The sequence below is a fragment of the Sorex araneus genome, chromosome 4 (genome assembly GCF_027595985.1).
Source record: "Sorex araneus isolate mSorAra2 chromosome 4, mSorAra2.pri, whole genome shotgun sequence".
Taxonomy (NCBI): domain Eukaryota; kingdom Metazoa; phylum Chordata; class Mammalia; order Eulipotyphla; family Soricidae; genus Sorex; species Sorex araneus.
The window spans coordinates 82262413-82283708 of NC_073305.1; the positions used below are offsets into that span (position 1 = coordinate 82262413).

A 21296-nucleotide genomic window follows, 5' to 3' on the forward strand; every position below is an offset into this window, starting at 1 on the left:
AAAGAAATACATTTTATATTTGCATTAGGGGAATTTTATGACCTTATTGTCAGAGATCTCATTTTCACAGTGTATGTTTTAAAGTCATATATAGTCTCACGGATTGTCATAACATCATGTAATTTATCATTTAGATTTATGTTAACTTCCAGTGTGTTTATACAAAATTGAAATGTTTTATTATAATATCATGCAATTTACCACTTAAATTTATGTTAACTTACAGTGTTTATAAAAAAAATTCAAATTTGTTTTATTGCCACCCGGTGGCAATAATGAGTGTTAACACTTTTAAACATTATAATTGTTCCTCTTTTATTTTTGAAGTAATAAGTCTTTCGCATTATTTCCTTTAGATTTCTAAACATTGTCGTGTCTTTTTTTTCCCCCGTTTTGGGTCACACCCGGTGATACTCCTAGCTCTGCACTCAGGAATTACTCCTGGTGGTGCTCTGGGGACCATATGGGATGCCAGGGATTGAACCCAGGTTGGCCACGTGTAAGGCAAACACTCTACCCATGTGCTATTGCTCTGGCCCCAACATTGGGATTTTTATTTCCATTTTTTCCATACACAAAAATTGAATTACTGAGATAAGAGATTGTAGTTGTTGCATAATGTGTCCCAAACTCAGTGGCAAAGAACAGTTGTTTTGTTGTTTGTGCATTTTATAGCGAAGAATTCAAATAGGGCAGAGTGGGAATGTCTTATTGCTGTTCTGTCATGTCTGAGGGCCGTAGCTGGAAAAATTAAACTAATTGCTGGTGGAGTCATATGAAGGCTTCTTCGCTGCCACATTTACCCGAAAGACTGGACAGTAGGACTGCCTCTGGAGCCTTTATATAGCTTCTCTGATTGATTTGATTCTTACTGTCTAGGATCTCAGGGGTTTTAGAATTGTACTTAAGTGTCATGGCATTTCAGGGCCCTCAGTACAAAGATTTCAGTGAAAATGGTGACAGTTGCATTGGTTCATCATTTTCTGTTGGATACAGGTGGAATCATTAGCCCATTGAGGGAAGTGGTAATAAAGACAATTAATTACTTGATGGAAGGAATGACAAGATTAGGTATAAATGAGCAGTGAGATAGGAAATTATTTTGTAGTGGTCTTTGTCCCCAAACTTAAAATCCACCCATTTTGTTTTTGAGACAGTGTTCTTAAACTGTACTATTTCTTTCGACCATTGCTGACAACTTGGCATTCTAGATATAGATAATAGCATGTTGCTGTTTTCTCCCTTTTTGTGTCTAGTTTTAGTTTGGTCTATATTTCTATCGCATCTAGTTGAAGAGCTCTCTATCCTTTGGTGCTTCCTAAGTTTATTTAAAGTTAAGAACTTTAAATACTTACTGCCTTCCATTTTTTCTTCAGGTGGTTGATTATATTCTAGCCACCTTTGTATTCATCTGTGTTTAATAAAACATTTAGTATTTTATTATTCTTTTGCACTCTATTTTGCCTGGAAACCTTTCATTCAGCATTTTTTTTTTTTTTTTTTTTTTGCTTTTGGGTCACAACCAGCGATGCATAGGAGTTACTCCTGGTTCTACACTCAGGAATTACTCCTGGCGGTGCTCAGGGGACCATATGGGATGCTGGGATTCGAACCCGGGTCGGCTGAGTGCAAGGCAAATGCCCTACCCGCTGTGCTATCACTCCAGCCCCCTATTCAGTATTTTCTAATTCCTTTTTCATTTTCTCTTATGGGAATCCTCTGTCCTCCCACCTCCCCCTCCTTTTTTTTAAATGCCTTTGTTTCAGGCACTCTTACTGTAACTTTTGTTTGCTTATCTATCTATCTATCTATCTATCTATCTATCTATCTATCTATCTATCTATCTATCTATCTATCTATCTAGATGCACAGGGGTTACTCCTGGCTCTATCTATCTATCTATCTATCTATCTATCTATCTATCTATCTATCTATCTATCTAGATGCACAGGGGTTACTCCTGGCTCTGAACTCAGGAATCACCCCTGGCGTTGCTCAGGGGACCATATGGGATGCTGGGAATCGAACCCGGGTCAGCCGCATGCAAGGCAAATGCCCTACCCGCTGTGCTATTGCTCCAGCCCCTACTTATTATTTTTCTTCTTAAGAATTTCCTCTGGTGCAAATTAAAATTCTTTCACAATAGTTAATTTGATAGCTTATACCTAGGATAAATAACTTAGTAGAAATTGGTTTGTAATTATGAGGTGAAACACAAAATATTTTAAAGAAAAGTAAAAGCTCTTTCAAGCTTTTCCCAAGGTTATTCAGATGAATTAAATATATATAATAATTACAAACAGAGACTTAGTAGTAGAGTTTGAGTGACATTTTAGAAATCATCTATTTTGGGGCCAGAGAGATAGTATAGCAGGTAGGATGCTTGCCTTGCATGTGGCTGATCCGGGTTTGATTCCTGCATCCCTTGTGGTTCTCCAGGCCCCTCCAGGCGTGATCCCTGAGCACAGAGACAGGAGTGAGCCCTGAGCATAGCTGGGTATTCCCCAAAAGTTAAAAGAGGAAAAAATAAGTTATCTGCTTCTTTTTATAAGTATATCTTTTTAGATATAAATATATCTATTAATACTTGAGTTAACAGATGATTTATATCACAATTGATTACATGGTTTTGTTTGGAAATGTAGTAAAGTGCTTTCAATAATGGCTAATCCCTTATATGGCTTTTAATTTCTTTAGATTTATTTAAAATATTTTTTGCAGTATGTTTCTTACAGATTTAGATAGATTATTCATTCACTTTAATTAGGTACATTTTCAGATAGGTTATTATCACTTTATAGACATTTTTACTAATTTTTTAGTTGTGAACTCTTTCAGGTAGAAGAAGGCTGGTGGAATGGAACCCTGAACAACAAGGTGGGATTATTTCCCTCAAATTTTGTGAAGGAAATAGAGATAACAGACGATGGTGAAGCTCATGAAGCCCCGGAGGATTCAGGTAGATTATTTAAAAATACTTAAGTAAACTTCAGTGTTTATTTTGTATTTCCTAATTTTCTGTTCCTATTCTGAAGTGTGAGTTTCAGTTTATCTAGTTTTAAAAGCATTTTCTTTTCTGGAATGATATAGCAGGTAAGGTTCTCTTGTCTTGCAAGCGGGCAACCCTGATTCCAGCCCAGGCACCACATACGGTCCCCTGAGCCCGCCAGGAGTGATCCCTGAGTGCGGGGCATTGCTTGCTCTGGCCTCCCCAAAACTAAAAGGTAGCTTTTGATAGGACTTAAAAATAAGAAAATTGAATATTTTTCTTTCTCATGTCTATGTCAATCCTAAACTTTTAGAACTTTTAGATTTTTGAAATTAGAAATTTTATTTAGATATTTACTTACTCATATTTTGTTTTTTCCATGTAGCTAGAATCCCATTTAATTAATTCGTGATGTGTGTCACTTAGAGACTCAACAATAAATTCATCATTCAAAAACATGGATCAAATTTTATCACAATGTTTGATAACATATTTTGCTGTTTGTTTTGTGCTTTGTGACCATACCCAGTTGTGCTTAGAGCTTACTGCTGGCTGGCTTTGTGCTTGGAGATCACTCCTGGCAGAGTTGAGGGGCGATATATAGTGCCAGGAATCCAACCTTGGTTGGTTGTGTGCAAGTATCGCTTTACCCGGGGTACTAGCTCTTGTTCCTTAGATTCAGGTTAGTTTTTCTTTTATGAAATGTGGAGTTTCGAGTTACTTTAAAAAGGAATTAAATTCATAAGTAGTAATTTAAGGATAAGTATACCTCTTTATGGAAAAATTGAGGATATTCAGGGATTTATGCTTGGATTAGCTAGTATTATTTAATAATTTATAGTTATTAGATACAGACATTGAGGGAAATTGCATATTCAGAATTATTGGTTTCACCCTTTTTATTTTTCAGTGAAATGCTACATTCCATGTAGCTTATGAGCAAGTCATTTCTCACTTGTTTTGAACAACTAGTTATATTTGCTTCCTTTCAGCAATACTTGCATTACTTTGACATTAAGTAGGACTGCTGTATTAAGATAGTTAATGTGTAGACAGTGCGCTCATAGGCTTCAATATTGTTCATGGCAAGAAGGGAACTATGAAATAATTTCAGATTTAACAAGTAATAGTATTAAACCTAACTGATAGTGTCTAGACATTCTTGTTGAGATTATTCCCAAAGTTATGTGTAGTTTTTGTTCTACCTTTAAGATTAAGAATTTATTGAACTGGGGCTGGAGCGATAGCATAGCAGGTAGGGTATTTATTTACCTTGCACTCGGCCAACCCGGGTTCGAATTCCAGCATCCCAAATGGTCCCCTGAGCACCGCCAGGAGTAATTCCTGAGTGCAAAAGCCAGGAGTTACCCCTTTGCATCGCCGGTGTGACCCAAAAAGCAAAAACAAAGCAAAAAAAAAAAAGAATTTATTGAACTTACATCTTTTCATGATCATGACTTATTTGCATATGATTGATTTTTGTTGTCCATTTGTGTCTTTCCTCACTTCCATTTAATACTGATCTGGGAGAAGAAAGAACATGGGAAGGAGGTGGAGAAAAAGAGGGCATGACCAGAGAACAGACCCAGAATATCTTTGTGTGGGTTTAGGTAGAAAGTACCATAGACTGACCAGTCATTAGTTATTTTGTAGAATGTGTCCTACTTGGGTTTTTCTTTTGATTGGGTTCAGTTCATCTTGTTGTAACACAATTATAGGCTGATGATGTTTTATCACCTTGAATTAGGAGGCATAATTGTATAGTTTTCATATGGGCGGTATCTGTTGATCTCTTGGTTAAAGCTGTGGTGCCAGTGTAAGTTTACTTTTGTACTTATTATTGATGAATTTGTTCAAGGCTATGTTCCAGTAGAGAAGGAACCAGTGTGACAATGATAGTTGGAAATGACCATTCTTGGACAAGAATTGAGTGTTGAAAGTAGATTAAGGGATGTACATGATAACCTTTCAGTATCTGTATTGCAAACCATAATGTCCAAAGAGGTGGATGGGAAGTGGGGTGGGGGGTGAAGAGAAGAGGAGAGAAGAGAGGAGTGGAGGGGAAAGGAAAAGAAGGGTAGGGGAGAGATTGGTGGTGGGAAATGCACACTGGTGGAGGGACAGGACAGATGTTGGAACATTGTATGACTGAAACCCAATTATAAACAACTTTGTAACTATTCACTGTGAGTCAAAAAAAATTAAAGATTAGGAAAAAAGAAGGAAACAAGCTGAAAATATTCTATGCCCCGTCAAATTTTCACCCAGTTGTTCATACATCAATGGATAAAATTTGCTTGCGTCACTTAATTACTAAATGATAGTTACTAAATGATGTTTTTCTAACTCTGTTTCTCATCTCTTAATTATTTTGACTTTATTTTCTGAAGAACTTTTCTCTCATCACAGTTTCTTAGTTTGTGTGGACTCCTCAGTGGATTTTGTTTTACTTTGTTTTATTCACAGGTTTTACCTACTACTATCATTATTTTGATTCTGCCTTATTTGGCAGATGAGCTCCTTAAAAATAGTTCTTGTGACTTAAAGTCAACCTTATTGGAAATGTATTTGATTTCATAGTAAATGGTTTATAAAACATGATGAGTTTGACAGATGTATAAATCCATGTGTAACCCACCACCATAATAAGTAAATATTCCAGTAAATTTTTATCCCAAGTGTTCGACTACATTTCCATCACAAAAGAATAGTCTCCTAGGTGCTTTTGTTTATCTTTTTTTTTTTTTTTTGATTCTGGACAATCATAGTTGTGCTTTTTTTTTTTTGTCATTGTGACTCATTACTGTCTTTTTAAATATGTTCATTTTCGAGCCTTCCTATACTTGTGCTAAAGGAGTTTTTTTTTTTCACTCTAGCCCTCAAAGCGATCACTTACCTGAACAGTGTTGGTTCTTTTTAGAGAGGGATAGTACTTAGACTTTAAGATCTGAGTGTATATTGTTGCTTCTCAACCCTCTTAAGGATAGATATGAGAAATGTACATACTCAAAAACGCAGTCCTCCTTCATCCACTTTTGTATTTCTCTTTGCATATTTATCAACTTAACCTCCTTGATGACCTCTGATTCTTTTTTGCTGCCTGGAATGCTTTAATCTACTGTGATTTCATTTTAAAGCCCATCAGCCATAGTGGTAAATGAAATGACTAATTGAATATGCTTTAATTTGAAGGAAATTTAAGTTTTCTTACGGTTTAATTATCCATACATTATAGCCACATATTGTCTAATTGTTTTTATATTGGGCTGTTAAGGAATGAGTGCTTAAAATGTAATATCATCTTAGTATTATCAGCAGATTGTGATGGACATGGGGAAAGTGGCCTGAATTCAATTTTTAGAAAGTTGTAGAAAAGACTGGGATTTAAAGAAAAAAAAAAAGAAAGAAAAAGAAAAGACTAGGATTTTTAGCAAGTGACAGAAAAATATATTAGTTTACACAGTAATAAAATACTATTAATTTGTTGTGGGAAATTAGTACTAGGTTAACACCACATAATTAAACAGTATATAATAAACCCAGGAATATTGGATGAAATTTGATACCAATTAACCATAAATCACTAAATTTTCTGCTAAGAATTTTAGGAGTCAACTGTAATAACAATAAGAGAGTAAAGCTATTAATTAGGTTGGTATGAATAGTTCAAATTTCACCCAGATTTTTGGAATGCAATGTATAAACTAAGGAGGAAGTGGAAACCAGCTTAATTTGATGAATATTTTTGTTTGTTTATGAGTGACTGTATGCTATTTCTAGCTCTGTGCTTGGGTCCTCCTTTTGGTGGTACTTTGTGGGGGACTGTGTGGTACCCAGGCTTGAAGTCAGGCCACCTGCATGCTGACTATGTGCCCTTGAGCTCTCTCTGTCACTATCACTGTCACTGTTACTGTTGCTCATCGATTTGCTCGAGTGGGCACCAGTAACATCTCCATTGTGAGACTTGTTATTACTGTTTTTTTAACAGTAACAATGACGGTCCTCATTACCCTGACCCTGAAAGAGCCCCCAGTACACCATCGGGCTACACTAGCATGTGACAGGGGTGAATGGAGATGTTACTGGTGCCCGCTTGAGCCAATTGATGAACAATGGGATGACAGTGATACAGTGAATACATTCTCATGTTTCAAAAGCCAGTAGATAAAAAGATGTGCACCAGAACACTTGCTTCTGTTCTATGCTTTGCTCTGTTAAGGGAAAATACTTTATTTACATCATCATCATCATCGTCATCATCATCACCATCATCATCATCATCATCATCATTTTGCTACACTGGTGATTCTGAGGGCTTACTCCTGGCACTGTACTCAGGGATCACTCCAGATGGGAGTGTAAAGGCATGAATTTTACCACCAAGCCACAACCCCTGACCTCAAGTGTTAATTTTTCAAGTGTGCTCCCATTTTTAAGTGTTCTCTATATGTATATATATATTTTAAAAGATTATTGAACTTTTTAAGATTCTAAACATATCTAAGGTTCTACTGTAAACATGTAAACTAAGAAACCAAACAATCTAATCCATAAAAGTCACTGTTTTCTTTTGGACAGCTTCTATCTAATGCCACTTTTTAAAAAAAGTAAACAGTTTCATAAGAGATGTTCTACCATTGAGCTACATCCCCAGACCCTTCTAATATTTTCACGTTAAAATTTTGCATGAGTTAAATTTGAATTAAAATGATCTTTATGTTGGCATGTTAACTGAACCCTTACAGTATGTTAATGTTTTAAAGTCCACACAGAGCAAAAGCATCAAATTTTGTTATAAATGTTGCTTTTTAAAGCATATATATTTGAACTAGTTCATCTTTCAGAATTTTAGTAATTCTGCAAAATGATAATCTGTTAAAAATGTACTTCCTTGCTTACTTAACCTCTTTACAATAATAGTGCATTCTAAATGTGGAGCTTTGTGATTATGGGGTAAGATGGCTGTGGTTGAAATAGACTGTAATTTCTTTTTTTTTCCTTCCTAAACTAATTTTTAGGCAGAAAGTTTTATATATTGATTTGGATACCAGAAAGTAGGTGCTTTATAAGAATTTTACTGGTAAGAGTAGTTAAGTTTTAAGTTTGATCTACTTCTTACTATAGAAAGAATTTATTAGAACTTCAGTGGTAAAAGTTGTATCAAGCTTGATTTTATGCATTGTGACTTTAAAAAATATGTGTACATTCTGTATTTTAACAAAGTATAAAGTTATTTTGGTTAGCAAAATGTTTCTAATAGCTGTTAGAAGTATATAATTGATTGAATTATATTATTGTTTGCTTACAATATTGTATCACATACACATTTGATTATTTCATTTGACATGTTCTTATATTTTATTTGATTTAATAGCTATTCCCTTCTGCTCCTTTTCTGTAAATGAGATAAACGAGATGTTTTTGGTTTGACTAGTTAAACTGTAAATACTACTGCTGGGAAGATAATCTAAATCTAGACAATAATTAAACAATAGTCCCTGAGCTTTCTTGAGTAATATTTTTAGTTCCTTGGGGTTTATTGAGTCTCATAGTTGAGGAAATTCTACAGAAGCACTTTTTAAAACCAATTGAAATGTGGAAAATTGGTATTTTATCGGTATTTTGTATATAAGCTCTCCAGTCAGTTTTCAGTTTTATGAATATTGCTCTGCATAAAAAGTATTGTTTCTGTTTTTATAACTGAAAAATTAAAAAATTGTTTTTTGGTCACATATGTCTAGCTCTTAGAGTGTCTTTTTGTTCCTTTCAGATTCCACTTACTTGCTTAGTGGCGTTTGCTTTCCATTTTCTCTAAAAGCTAGTGTTCATATTGTCTTCTGTTGTAGGAATTTCTTTTCCTGTTTTAGATCTTATGGTATAAACTGATCATCTACCCTTTTCTATGCCCCAAATCTGTTCTAATGATAGTCAGCCTTCCTTATTTGAGTCAGCAGCTAGTCTTTTACCTAGACAAAAAGATTAGATTCATCTTTTACTCTTCTTTTTAATTTTACACCCTATACTTGATTCATTAATGGATTTTGCCACCTACTGAAAAAATGTACCAAGTCTATTTTCTTTTACCACCTCTAATAGCTGTTACCCTGGTGTAAATTACCTATTGTTGTGTAAGTGCAATAGCTTGTTATTTGCCATTTTCTCATTATTGAATGTTATATCTACCTTCCACTAGCATTTTACTTAGAATAAAACTGACATGTTTTGAAATCAGCCGCTAGTAGGCTGGAGAGGTAATGCTGGGTTTAAGGCACTTGCTACTTATGTGATTGACCCTGATTCTATCTCTTGTGTCATTCCCCCCGCCAAATACACCCAAAAATGAACTACTAAACTTTCTTTATTCTGGCACCTCCATATAACCAATGTCCTCATTCACCCATGACTTCATTTCCTACTTTCTTTTCTACTCACATTAGGTTGTTTTTTTTTTTGGATATTTTTTCTTCTTTGAAAGATGTCAAGAGCATTCCTGTATAAGTCTTTCTACTTCTCGTATACCTTTGCCTGACTTCTTGTTCTTAAGATACTCTCTAGTTTTGAGTCTGAGTTCAGATTGTGCATATGTCATCTTTTCAGGGAGGCCTTTCCTAGTAGCTGTGTATAAAGCAGCAGAAGAATCATCCCTTCTTTAATTTCCTTTGAAGCATTTGCCGTTATTCCTTATTTATGTCTGTGTCTGACTATGTATTCTCACTACAACCCAGTTAATAGAAAAGTGATATATTGATGTTCAGATGATAGTTTTTTGTGGTATCAGAGAAATTTTAAAGTACTTTCCCTAGTTAAGTTCTCATAACCCTTGATGGAGATTAGTGTCTTTCCCATTTTTAAGATGAATAAATGTAATGGATGATTTAACCATTAAGTGCTGAAATCATAATTGAAATTCAGTTATGATCTTTTAATTTTACTATGCTGTTTAAAATATACAGGTGTCACTATTAGGTAATTCTCAATGTTTCAGCTAGTTTTGCGGAAATAATGAAATATAGTATATTTCATTATACTATACGTCTCTCTTCCCATCTGCTTTAAGCCCTTGAGTGTTACAAGCATGATATGTGTGCAGGTTACATTTCCCATGGAATCAGTGCATTCCCAAATCTGAAATTTGAAAGTTAAAAGAGAAGTGAAGGGACTTTATGAACATGCTAATGTTTAGTTAATTCAGTATTAATATATTTACTCATTTTGTAATATTGAACTTTCATTTTTGAGCATATTTTGCGAAGTGTTAGGTGCAGTGATAAGCAGTAAGATTAATTACAGTTTGGCAGGAGAAATATTTGTGACAGGAAAGTTTGGGGTATTTGAGATGTACATAAGAGATCTCCTTGGCAGGATGTATGAAGGATTGCACCTCAGAGTAAGTTACATAATGAGGTCTCAGGTCAGAAAGGGCATCCCTAGACAAATTTGTAGTTTATTTTATTTTTGGGGGGAGGATTGGGGCCACACTGTCAGTGCTCAGAACATAGTCCTTTCTCAGGGTTCATTCTTGTAGGTAGGAGTTCAGGGGACTGTACTTGGTGTTGGGGATTGAGCAGGGGTCAGGTCTATTTAAGGTAAGTGCCTTAATCCCTCTACCCCTTAGCCCTTTAAACCCTCTTTCCCCCATATCCCCCCACCCTTAATCTCTGACCCAGAGCATAGCTACTTTTAGATCCTGAGAGAGATTCAGAGGCTTCATAGAATGTCTAGCTGGGTGTGGTGTGTTGAGAAATTGGACCAGATTTGACTCTATTACTGACCTGGCATATCGCCGAGCACAGGCACGCTGGTAGTGTCCAGCCAGCCCATCCACAAGGACAGCAGCAACAGACAATCTTCACACAGCTGCCAGGTAAATCACAGGGAAGCCTGTGAAGGGATTGAAATGAGCAGATTATGTTTAGATTGTTTGATTGCAGTGTGGATTTGAGAAGAGTGGGGTTCATTAGTAAGTCTAATTGAGAATGTTTTTATAATTCAGCTAAAGAGTATTAGCCTCAGCTAGAGGAATGATCACGGGAATGGAGAATCATCGGTGAGAATAAATTGGTGGGGGAAAGAATGGAGATAACAGGATTAGTTAGGGAAAAACAGTGTTGGTTGATAACCAGAATTGAAATTTGAAAATAGTTCAGATAGTATAAACCATGGATTTAAACCTGGAGAGATTTTTTAGAGTAAGAAACAGAGAAATGCGTAAGAATCCTGTGTCCAGCATCTCCAAATAAAGGTCAAGAAAGAGTGATGATAAGACCAGTAATGCACAGAGAGCCAGGAAGGAGGAAGGCCTTGTGTGAGTGGGTGCTTAAAACAAAGAGTTTTTCAGGGAGGGCACTGATAGTCTGATGTTAAGTGAGACGATTGTGTTAAATAAAATGTAATCCTGAATTTAGGTATAGGAATTTCATTAATTACATGGACAGTAGCAGTAGAGAGAGGTGTTGGGGCAGAGAGTGTATTGAAAAGATGTAAAACTAGTAGAGTAAGAATAAAACAATTGCAGCAATTGAGGACAATATACTCCAGGACTAATATATATATATTTTTTTCTTTTTGGGTCACACCCGGCGATGCACAGGGGTCACTCCTGGCTCTGCACCCAGGAATTACTCCTGGCAGTGCTGGGGGACCATATGGGATGCTGGAAATCGAACCCGGACCGGCCGTGTGCAAGGCAAATGCCCTTCCCACTGTGCTATCGCTTCAGCCCCTGGAGAGGGAGATATTGAAGATGTAAATTTGGAAGGATGGAGTTTGTCAGATAAGGACTTACTTGAGAGGAGAGAATTAAATTCATATTATGTAGGTATCTTGGTTAGTTTTGGTGGATTTGAGATGTATCAGTGCAGGATGCTGAGAAAGATAATGATTTATTTATTTATTTTTAAAGAAAAGGAGCTATACTCTAGATCAAAATACTGAATAGTCGCTGAAGTCTTCAATGGGCATTGTTAAGCATCTTGAGCTGTTTACTCCTTTAGATTTTCTCCTTTAGATTTTGTGTAGCTGTTGTAGGCATAGCACAGAATATATGAGATGCCTCAATAATTATTGTTCTTCAGGATTCTGATATCTTTTGGGAAGGTTTCTTGAGAGTTTATTCTCTTGAGAGTCAACTGATGTTTTTTTCATTGGCTTTTCAGACTGAAGAGTGCTCATTGATAGCATCACTCAGTGTTCTTGGGGAATAGTAATTGATGCAGGGTGTGCTGAATATGAAGAAATAGTGTGGTCTTTCACCTCCCCAGGATCTAAGGTGGTTCATTTCCTTTTGGGCCCTGTAAGCTAACATTACCATTCACCTGTACTCCTGTTGAGCTGCTATTCCAGGAACATTGCTCTGGGGCTCTGATAGCTTTACTGGTAATGTGTTTTGAATTACTGTAAATTACTGCAGTTGCCAATTGGTCTTTCTAGAGTCTTTCTTGGAACTAAGAAACACAGAGTTTTAAATTCATTTCATGTTTTCCTTCAAGTGCGAGCACACACATTTTCTTAGGAGGTTTGGGATTAAAATTCTTTGAATAATGATGGATCATCTTAAAGAGTTAAGAAGGGAAAAGTTATATCAGTGTAGTTGGTGGATTTTAATTCCTATTGGTTTACATGTTTTTTTTTTTTTTTTTTTAATGTAAGATACTCTGCATTAGTTCCTTATCCAAAGAAAGTGAATTCTGGCTGCTTTCATAAATGCTCTGTGTTTCGACAAGATTTTTACATTTTTCTTTCTTTAATTCATATAAGCATTCCTGTTTGTTTCATCAGCAAGTTGTTTTTGGGGATTTTTGTAGGTTTTAATGCACTTTATAGGGCGATACAAGCCAATGGTAAGCATTTGGTCTAGAGGATTTTTTAAAAAAAATTTTAATTGAATTCTTGTTTGTTTTATTCTAACCTTGGCCAGTCTTGCTCACTCTTCTCCCAGTGGTGCTTAGGGAACCATGCAGTGCCTGGATGAAATCTGTGCTTGCCTGTCTGCTTTGCCCACCAATCCTTTGAGCTGTCTCCCTGACCTGCTATAGAATTTTAATGAGAAAGGGGGAAAGGGAAAGTTTGAGGCTTAATAAAAACACTTGCTGTTGTATACCCGACAGTTCCATACATAAAGCGCAGATAATTTTTTTCTGCAAGCTTAGCAGTTTCTGAACAAGCATACAGACATACTGATATTATAAGTACTGCAACAACAGTAAGATAACTGTTCAATCTCATTGTGAGAAATATAGGTAAGATTGTTTGGCCTCGTTATGAGACCTTTTTACAACTTTCCCTCTTTCCCTCCTTCCTTCTAGTGGCTGACTTTTTCCCCTTTTATTTATTTTTTTCTTTTTATGTGATCATGCTCTTATTTCATGTTTTGTACTAACATCTTTAAAAAAATTTAATTTTATTGTGGTTTAGGTAACGTGCTTACAGTTTTGGATTTGCAAACATCTGTACCATCACCAAACGTGTCTCCAAGACTTGTAGTGTTTGGCAGAATACCAATCTGAATTTCTAAGCAAGACTGTCACTTGGAGTCCAGTTCTTCCCTCCCCCACCTCTTAGCCCCTCCAACTGGTAGTCCCAGTTCTTCATAAACCAGGAGCTTGCTACTATTTATTTGATGTTGTCTAGGTCTTTGCTTTGTTTCTCTTAAATTGCTTTAAAAATAAAAGATACTAAAAGATGCTGAGTCAGGTACTGTGTTAAATCCTTTACAGGAATCCTTTTAGTAGTTTTGTGGAGAATCAGAATTTTTTATTTTTTAAATCTGCTCATGTAATTCCCCCAGTTAATCTGGGGCTGACACAGACAGACTCAAAGTGGGCCAAAGCTTTTTTTTTTTTCTTTCTTTCTTGTCAAGTGTATCCTGTTGTATAGGTGAGGAAAATTGAGAGCAGATTGTGGAGAAAATGAGATACACCCAGGAGGATTTTCTTCTACGTTCATGTGATCTTCTAGTGTATTATGCTGTCTATAGCTAATAGAGATGGCCCCAAGTCATCTATATTAATGGTTTATCTTTTGATGACTTACAGAATTTCACTTGTATCACTTGTCACCCCGTTGCTCATCGATTTGCTTGAGCGGTTGCCAGTAGCGTCTCCATTTGGCCCTGTCGTGTGCTAGTGTAGCCTAATGGCGTCTGCTTGCGCCAGGAACAGGAAGAGGTCCCGTGGAATCCAGTCAGTAACGGCTCTAGTCCAGCGGTCATCTCCAAATCGAATTACGTGTACATCCCATCTGACTTTCGAGGTGTTAGCAAAGGAGGCAGTGTCTCTGATCCCTGATCCTCTATTGTAGAACAGAAGAGAGGGTGGACTCTGGATTCCTTCTCTCACTTGAGTGAAACGTGATACTCCGAGCATGGCTCTTTTGATTCCTCTTTGGGAGACCTCTCCCCCTCTCCCCCCAAACAGCGTTCTCATCCTGTTTTCCTAGGGCCCAGGTCTCGGAGGCATATGTTAGTGCAGGAAGAACGGTGGAGTCGAAAAGATGTGCCCAGAGCTGGAGGTTCTTCGTCACTAAATTTACAAAAAAGAAAAGATTTCATGGTTATAAATCATAATACTCAAACTGAAAGTTGCACTTAAGAATTTGCTGAAATTGCCCTCATCAGTCTTTAATTTATTAATACCATAGATTGTTTCATTTTAAACGAGCCCTAAAGTTAAGTATCTCGTATGCAAGTCTGTGCCTGAATATTTTGTCTGATAAGGTTGGTTACTAAAGCTTTGTTTTCAAATATCTAGACGCAGTGAGGCAATGCAGAGGCAAGGCAGTTTGGAATTACAAACTGGGTGATTAAGTAAAATACAGGATGTGTATTTTCAGACATTATTGTCTTGAACTTTTGCCAGGAGATAATTTCTGAATTATAGAGTAGGAAGAGGACACCTTAGTAGAAGATTACCTATTTTGTTGACTTGAAAATTGAGAGATCTGAGTTTAGGAAAGGCAAAACAGTTACGGACTGAAGCTGTATGCCTAAAGAGAGAGCTGTGTACCTAAGAGCTCCAGAAATGTGTCTAGGGGTTACCATGAGTGTTTGGCTGAATACCAATTCGAATTTGTTAAGTGAAACCTTGTGAGGATTAGACATGAACAGTTTATACACGGCACTCACTGGAGATTGACATGAATACTTCTCAGTGCTTACACAAGGTCAACAATCACTTGAGTTCTCTGTCCAGATTTAAGAGTTCATTGACTACCTGGACAAGTGAATAGAATGGTGATGTGGGCCTAAGTTAACCTGAGGAGGAGGCTATTTTACTTCTACCCGGGAGAAGCGTTGCACTAATAGGCATGTTGCTTATTGTTTGCTAGGGGAAAAAAATCTCAAGCAGAGTTTCTCAGCCTTGTCACTGATGACATTTGACACGAACAATTCTTTGTTTGAGGGGACATATAGAATATTTAGAATCTTTTAGAAATATCTGTGGGACCAGAGAAATAGTGTATCAGGTAAGATGCTTGCCTTTCATGGCTGACCCAAGTTTGTCACCAAATATGGTCCCCTGAGCACAGCCAGAAAGCTTACCACAGCTGCGTGAGGCCACTGACTTCTTCCTTTCTTTCTTTCTTTCTTTCTTTCTTTCTTTCTTTCTTTCTTTCTTTCTTTCTTTCTTTCTTTCTTTCTTTCTTTCTTCCTTCCTTCCTTCCTTCCTTCCTTCCTTCCTTCCTTCCTTCCTTCCTTCCTTCCTTCCTTCCTTCCTTCCTTCCTTTCTTCTTTCCTCTATTTCTGTCATTTTTTATTACTGAATCACCGTGAGGTACAGTTACAGCCTTTCAAACTTTCCGTGCTGCGTTGCAGTCATACAGTGGCCGAGTACCCGTGCCTCTACCGGTGCCCATTTTCCACCACCAATGGTCCCAGCATCCCTCCCACCATCCCCACCCCACCCCTCCTCTGTGGCAGGGCATTCCTTTTTTGCTCTCTCTCTCTCTCTCTTCTCTTGGGTGTTGTGGTTTGCCGTAGAGGTATTAAGGAGGCCACTGATTTCTACCGACTAAAACTCACTCTCATTTTTTAATTGTGGCACCCCAGAGAATTTTATACATAGCTGTATATCCCTTGCTCTACAAAGTCACTCTAGGTTGAGAATCACTAATTTTAAAAGACTACACCACAATCTAATTATCAGACAGCATTAAGTGAAAAGAATTACTAGATTAACTCGTAAAATGGATCCATGATAATCCAAAGGAAAATGTAGTTAGTGAAAGGAAACTCAGACTGTTGTAATTAGCAGCCAGGGTTATTAAAATTGCCGTAATAAATATGCCTCACATGCTCAAGAATGTAATAAAAATTATCACAACGAGGGAATAGGAAGTATAAGAGAAGAATTGGAGGCCAGGGAGGTAACTCAAAGGGTTGGGGCACATGCTTAGAGCTCTCATAGCCTGGGGTTTGACCCCCAGCACCACAGACCTTCTGAGTACTTCTGAGTGTAGCTCTCCTGCTGCCCAGCGCAGTTGGGATTCCCACTCCTGTCCCCCAGTAAGAGCCAGGTAGAATTACTAGAGATGAAAAACATTTTACCTGAAGTGATTGCATATGAAGCTTTAACAGGCAACAAGGAAAATTTTAACAGACCACAAAAGAAAAAGCATTGAACTTGAAAACATGGCAGTAGGATTCATCCAGAATAAATCACAAAGAATTTTAATGAAGGCAAAAAACTAAATTTGGAACATTTTAAATGCTCTAATATGTGAGTTTAACAATCCCTACATTCTGTTTAAAAGAGAGAAACAGTTACGCAGTAGGCCAGAAGTACATTTATTTAAACTCTAAAAAAAGTTTTTTGAGAGTTGGTGATAGGAATGGTTTATGTGCACATAAAGGCTATGTGCCCTATGGGGTCACAAAAGTACTCTATCTTGATTGATGTGGTTATATGGTACATATATTTGTCAAAAATTATTGAAATGTCCCATTTGGAATGGTTGTTTTATTAGTAAGGAAACGTTCTTATAAGGTGTACTTTAAAATTTAGGACCGGGGATTCAGGTGCTAGCCTAGCATTTGTGGTTCCTTGACTTACACCCAGCGTGGCATCTCCCTGTACTCCCCCAACTGTCTGTGGTGGCTTTGTGACCCCCACTCGTCCCAGCACCAGATCTCTAGACTGACATAGCCAGAAGTAGCCCTGCTGGCACTCTCCACTCGAAGTTTGGTGGAGATATTAAAAGACTAATATTAAAAGCGATGAGCACTGTACTTAACATACTTCCTAAAGCTCAAAAGGATTTAAGCATTTCTAAAATACTCTTGGGCTGGAGAGTTACGGCTCCACTTCGTGAGCACATGCTTTGTTCGTGGAGAGCATGGGTTTTATCCTGGAGCCACGTGGTTCCCTGAGCGTGGCCCCCAAACCCCCAAACCCAAAGCGAAACAAATTCCCACCTCAGATGTGTTTGTTATCAACTCCTTTTTAAGCCTGAGACTAAAATGTTCTAAGACTGGTTTCTGGCTAAGGATTTTGATCATTATATGACTGAGACTTATAAAATTCACTTATTAAGTCTACCTAAAACTTTTGTTGTTTTGAATGTTGGGAAAATATAAAGTGTACCTTACTCATTTGGATATTTTATACTTGGATTATTCAGCCTTTTCTGTAGTTTTTTTATTAGGGTATGTGGAGTGTAAACACTGGAAAGGGCATGTCAAAATTTTTATATTTTTAATTCCAAGTTTTTCTTTCAGAAACTGCGTTGACTGGGCCTACCTCACCCTCTCTGGGGAATGGAAGTGAAACTACACCTGGATCAGTTCCACAGCCAAAGAAAATTCGAGGAATTGGATTTGGTGATATTTTCAAAGAAGGCTCTGTGAAACTTAGGACACGAACATCCAGTAGTGAAATTGAAGAGAAAAAAGCAGAAAAGGTAGTAATAATAAATTTGCTTAGGATAAATTGATATAACTGGTTCTTATGTGTTTTAAAAATGTAAAAGTAGTTTGTAATTTAGTAATTCTTTATAAATGAGAAGACTCTAAAAATGTTTTTAAATTTACAGTGATAAATGTGTTTGAGTCTTAATAGTTTTTGAAATAAATTTAGTACATACTTGGTAGATACATTTAAAAACTTTAGTTACCATAGTGTAAAATTAGAAAAGACAAAGTTTTCTTCCCTTTTAAAAGATTTTTATTTTTATTTTTTTTTGCTTTTTGGATCACACCCGGCAATGCACAAGGGTGACTCCTGGCTCTGTGCTCAGGAATCACCCCTGGCGGTGCTCAGGGGACCATATGGGATGCTGGGAATTGAACCCGGGTCGGCCACGTGCAAGGCAAACGCCCTACCTGCTGTGCTATTGCTCCAGCCCCAAAGATAAATTTTTATATTTTGGTTTCTTAATCTTAAAAATTTTCAATTAAATACTTTATTCTGGATTTTCAGCTGTGCTGAAATTTACTAATCACTACTAATTAGTAAATTTACTAATTGTTTGAAGTATTTAAATTACTTTTAGCATTTTATTAGTATTGTTAGAACAAGCTGAATGTACTGTAGATTGTAAGATTAATAAGAGATTAGAATAAATCCATAAATTTTCTCTGGGGGAAAATAGTTGTAGTATACGTTAATCTTAAAATTGTGGGCCAGAGGTTAAGGCTCTTGGCTTGCGTGCGGCTGGCTCCAGTTGATCTGTACACCACTTATGGCCCCCTGGGCCCATCAGGAATGATCTTTGAGCACAGAACCAGGAGTAACTCCTGAGCACCTACCATCAGATGTGGCTCAGAACAAAAGCTATACTTGTTCATTCTGTTAGCACCGTGGATAGTCAGATAGAATTCTTAACTTCTGATGAAGCCTTTCTACTTATTTCTAGGCATTGTTTCCCTTTTGCTGTCCTTTGTATCTAATTTTTAAAAATTTTTAGCATTCAGGCTATTCCAGTATTTGTTTTTATAGCTTAGTTTCATTTTATCTATTTTTTGTTAGTGAAATACATTCTGAAGTTTTTTCAAGTTAATTTCAACATATTTTTCTTAAGTTATTTGCCATATTTTGGGATTTTGGGGTCACATATGGCAATGCCAAGGGATTATTCTTGAATGTATTCAGGAATTACTTCTGGTGGTGTCCTGGTGACTCTCTGGGATATTGGAGAATGAACTTGGTCCAGATGCAAGACAAGTGTCCTACCTGCTATACTGTCTCTTCAGTCCACAAGTTTGATGTTTTCTATGTAATAGTGATTTTTATTCAGGAAAAAGGGCTTCTGTCTGCCCTGCTTTCTTAGAGGCTCTGAGATAGTCAGTCACTGAGGTTATAGGATGTAATTGACTATTAGTTTTGGAGGTAAATAAAGATAAAGGCTTTTGGAATCATGCTATATCGCCATATGAGAGTTAAGAATGTTAGGGAATCAGATCTACATCACAGCGTTACTCTGATAATTTGTGACCCCTTTCAAAATCTAAGGCTTGTGATTATGCTGAGAAAAGTTTAATGGTTATGCCAATAATTTTTCAGTTTATATTTTTAGTGTCCACCACTCAGTTTTTAACTAGTTAAGAGCAGTCTTATCTTTAAACTCGCTTTTATAGATGTTTTGAAGTAGAAAAAAGTTATTTTACAAACCTAAAAATTATTTTAGTTACTGATTTATTTGATAAACTAGGAAATATGTTTGTTATGTTTGTTAGGAGACACTAAATTGGGGGATGGGATGATTAGTGAAATTAAAGTGAGTATCTTAAAATCGACAATTAAAAGTAAATGTTCTAATAGCAGTATGAGTGTTCTTATTTTTAATTACTGAATTCTAAGATCAAGTATATTATTTCTTGGGGAAAACTCAAATGAAATGCTAGTATAGATAGAGTCAGTTACAATGGCAAGGCGTGACTTTAGTTCTTTTTTTTTTTATTTTATTTTTTTATTGAATCAACTTGTGTGTGACTTTAGTTCTAAGGATTGTAACATAGCCAAATGCTTTTGTTCAGAGAGCAGCAATGAAGTATAAAGAGTTTTCTTTCCTGTTTCATTTAAAGATGGTAGAGCTTTTTAATGAGTCATTTCCATAAGAACTGTTTTATAAGATTATAAGAGTCATTTGTAGATTCAGATTTGAGCTCCAAAAATGGACGATTTCCTGTACCGCTTCTTAATCTATAAAAGAGATGAATGGTCGTGCATTCTTTATGCAGATTGCACTGAGAATTATGTATTAACTTATGTAAAGCTTAGCTCAGGAATTCATACATGGTAAAATTTAAGGTGTTTCCTTTTATCTTAGATCCCAAAGTTAACTCACATCGATATTTATAGACTTCCAGAGTAGAATTTTTATGCTTAATATAGTAAGTTTTAGAAATTGGAATTTCTTTGTTAATCATATCAATACTTAATGAGCTCTTTATCATTTTTTTAAAATTAGATTTTCAGCCTGATTACTCACCTGACTCTAAGTACTTTCCCCTAAGTATCATTAGGGAGGACTAAATTACTATAAACGGAAACTTTGATAATAGTAAACTTTATTCTAACTTAAAATGTTTGATGCTGTTTTTTCTGTTCTAGCCTTTGATCATGTCATCACTAGGTTCTAAAACCCAAAATGTGGAGATTACTAAAACAGACACTGAAAGTAAACTTAAAGGTAGGTTCTTAAAAAGATAAATGAGGTACTATAGTTTAACAATATCGTTGATGATTTTCCCTGTACACAATTCCAGCACAGCACCTATCACCATTGTCCCTCCCTCTCGCCTCCAAAGCTCCTCCCAAACTCAGTTGTGTGGATTGGTTCTCTCCTTGTCAGAGTTGCCTTTGCTTTGACTCTTTGTTGTTGCCTTGCTGTGTGTCTCTACGTCCCACATATGAGTGAACTCATTCTATTCCTTTCCTCCTGACTTCATTCACCATGATATCCTCAAGTTTCTTCCATGTTGTGGCAAAATTGCATGCTTTAAGTAAAGGTAGGTCGTTGAACAGAATTTTCATACTGGTAATGAAGAATGCCTAACTGTATTGTTACTGAAGTTATACTGTACAGTAGAATATTAAATCATGCTTGTTGTATCATCACTAATGTTAAAACTGTATGAAACTTTTAATAGCAGCTGTTTGTGGGCTGGAGTGATAATACAGTGGGTAGGTAGGGCATTTGCCTCGAATGTGGCCGAACCAGTTTCATCCATGGAGTGTCATCATGGTCCCCTCAGCACTGCCAGCAATAATTCCTGAGTGCAGAGCCAGGAGTAACTCCTGAGCATTGCTGGGTATGGCCTCCAAATAAACAAACAAAAATAATAGCAAGTATTTGAATACTAATACAATAT

At 36.5% G+C, this 21296-nt stretch overlaps 1 protein-coding gene across 1 annotated transcript in view; it reads left to right on the forward strand.

The window, feature by feature from the left end:
• CD2AP (CD2 associated protein) overlaps positions 1-21296 on the forward strand; it is a 133291-nt gene that overhangs the window by 66029 nt on the left and 45966 nt on the right. Inside the window, exons 5-7 of the mRNA XM_055137003.1 lie at positions 2839-2959; positions 17703-17884; positions 20536-20614. Coding sequence (XP_054992978.1) covers positions 2839-2959; positions 17703-17884; positions 20536-20614 — 382 coding nt within the window. The remainder of the gene's footprint in view (positions 1-2838; positions 2960-17702; positions 17885-20535; positions 20615-21296) is intronic.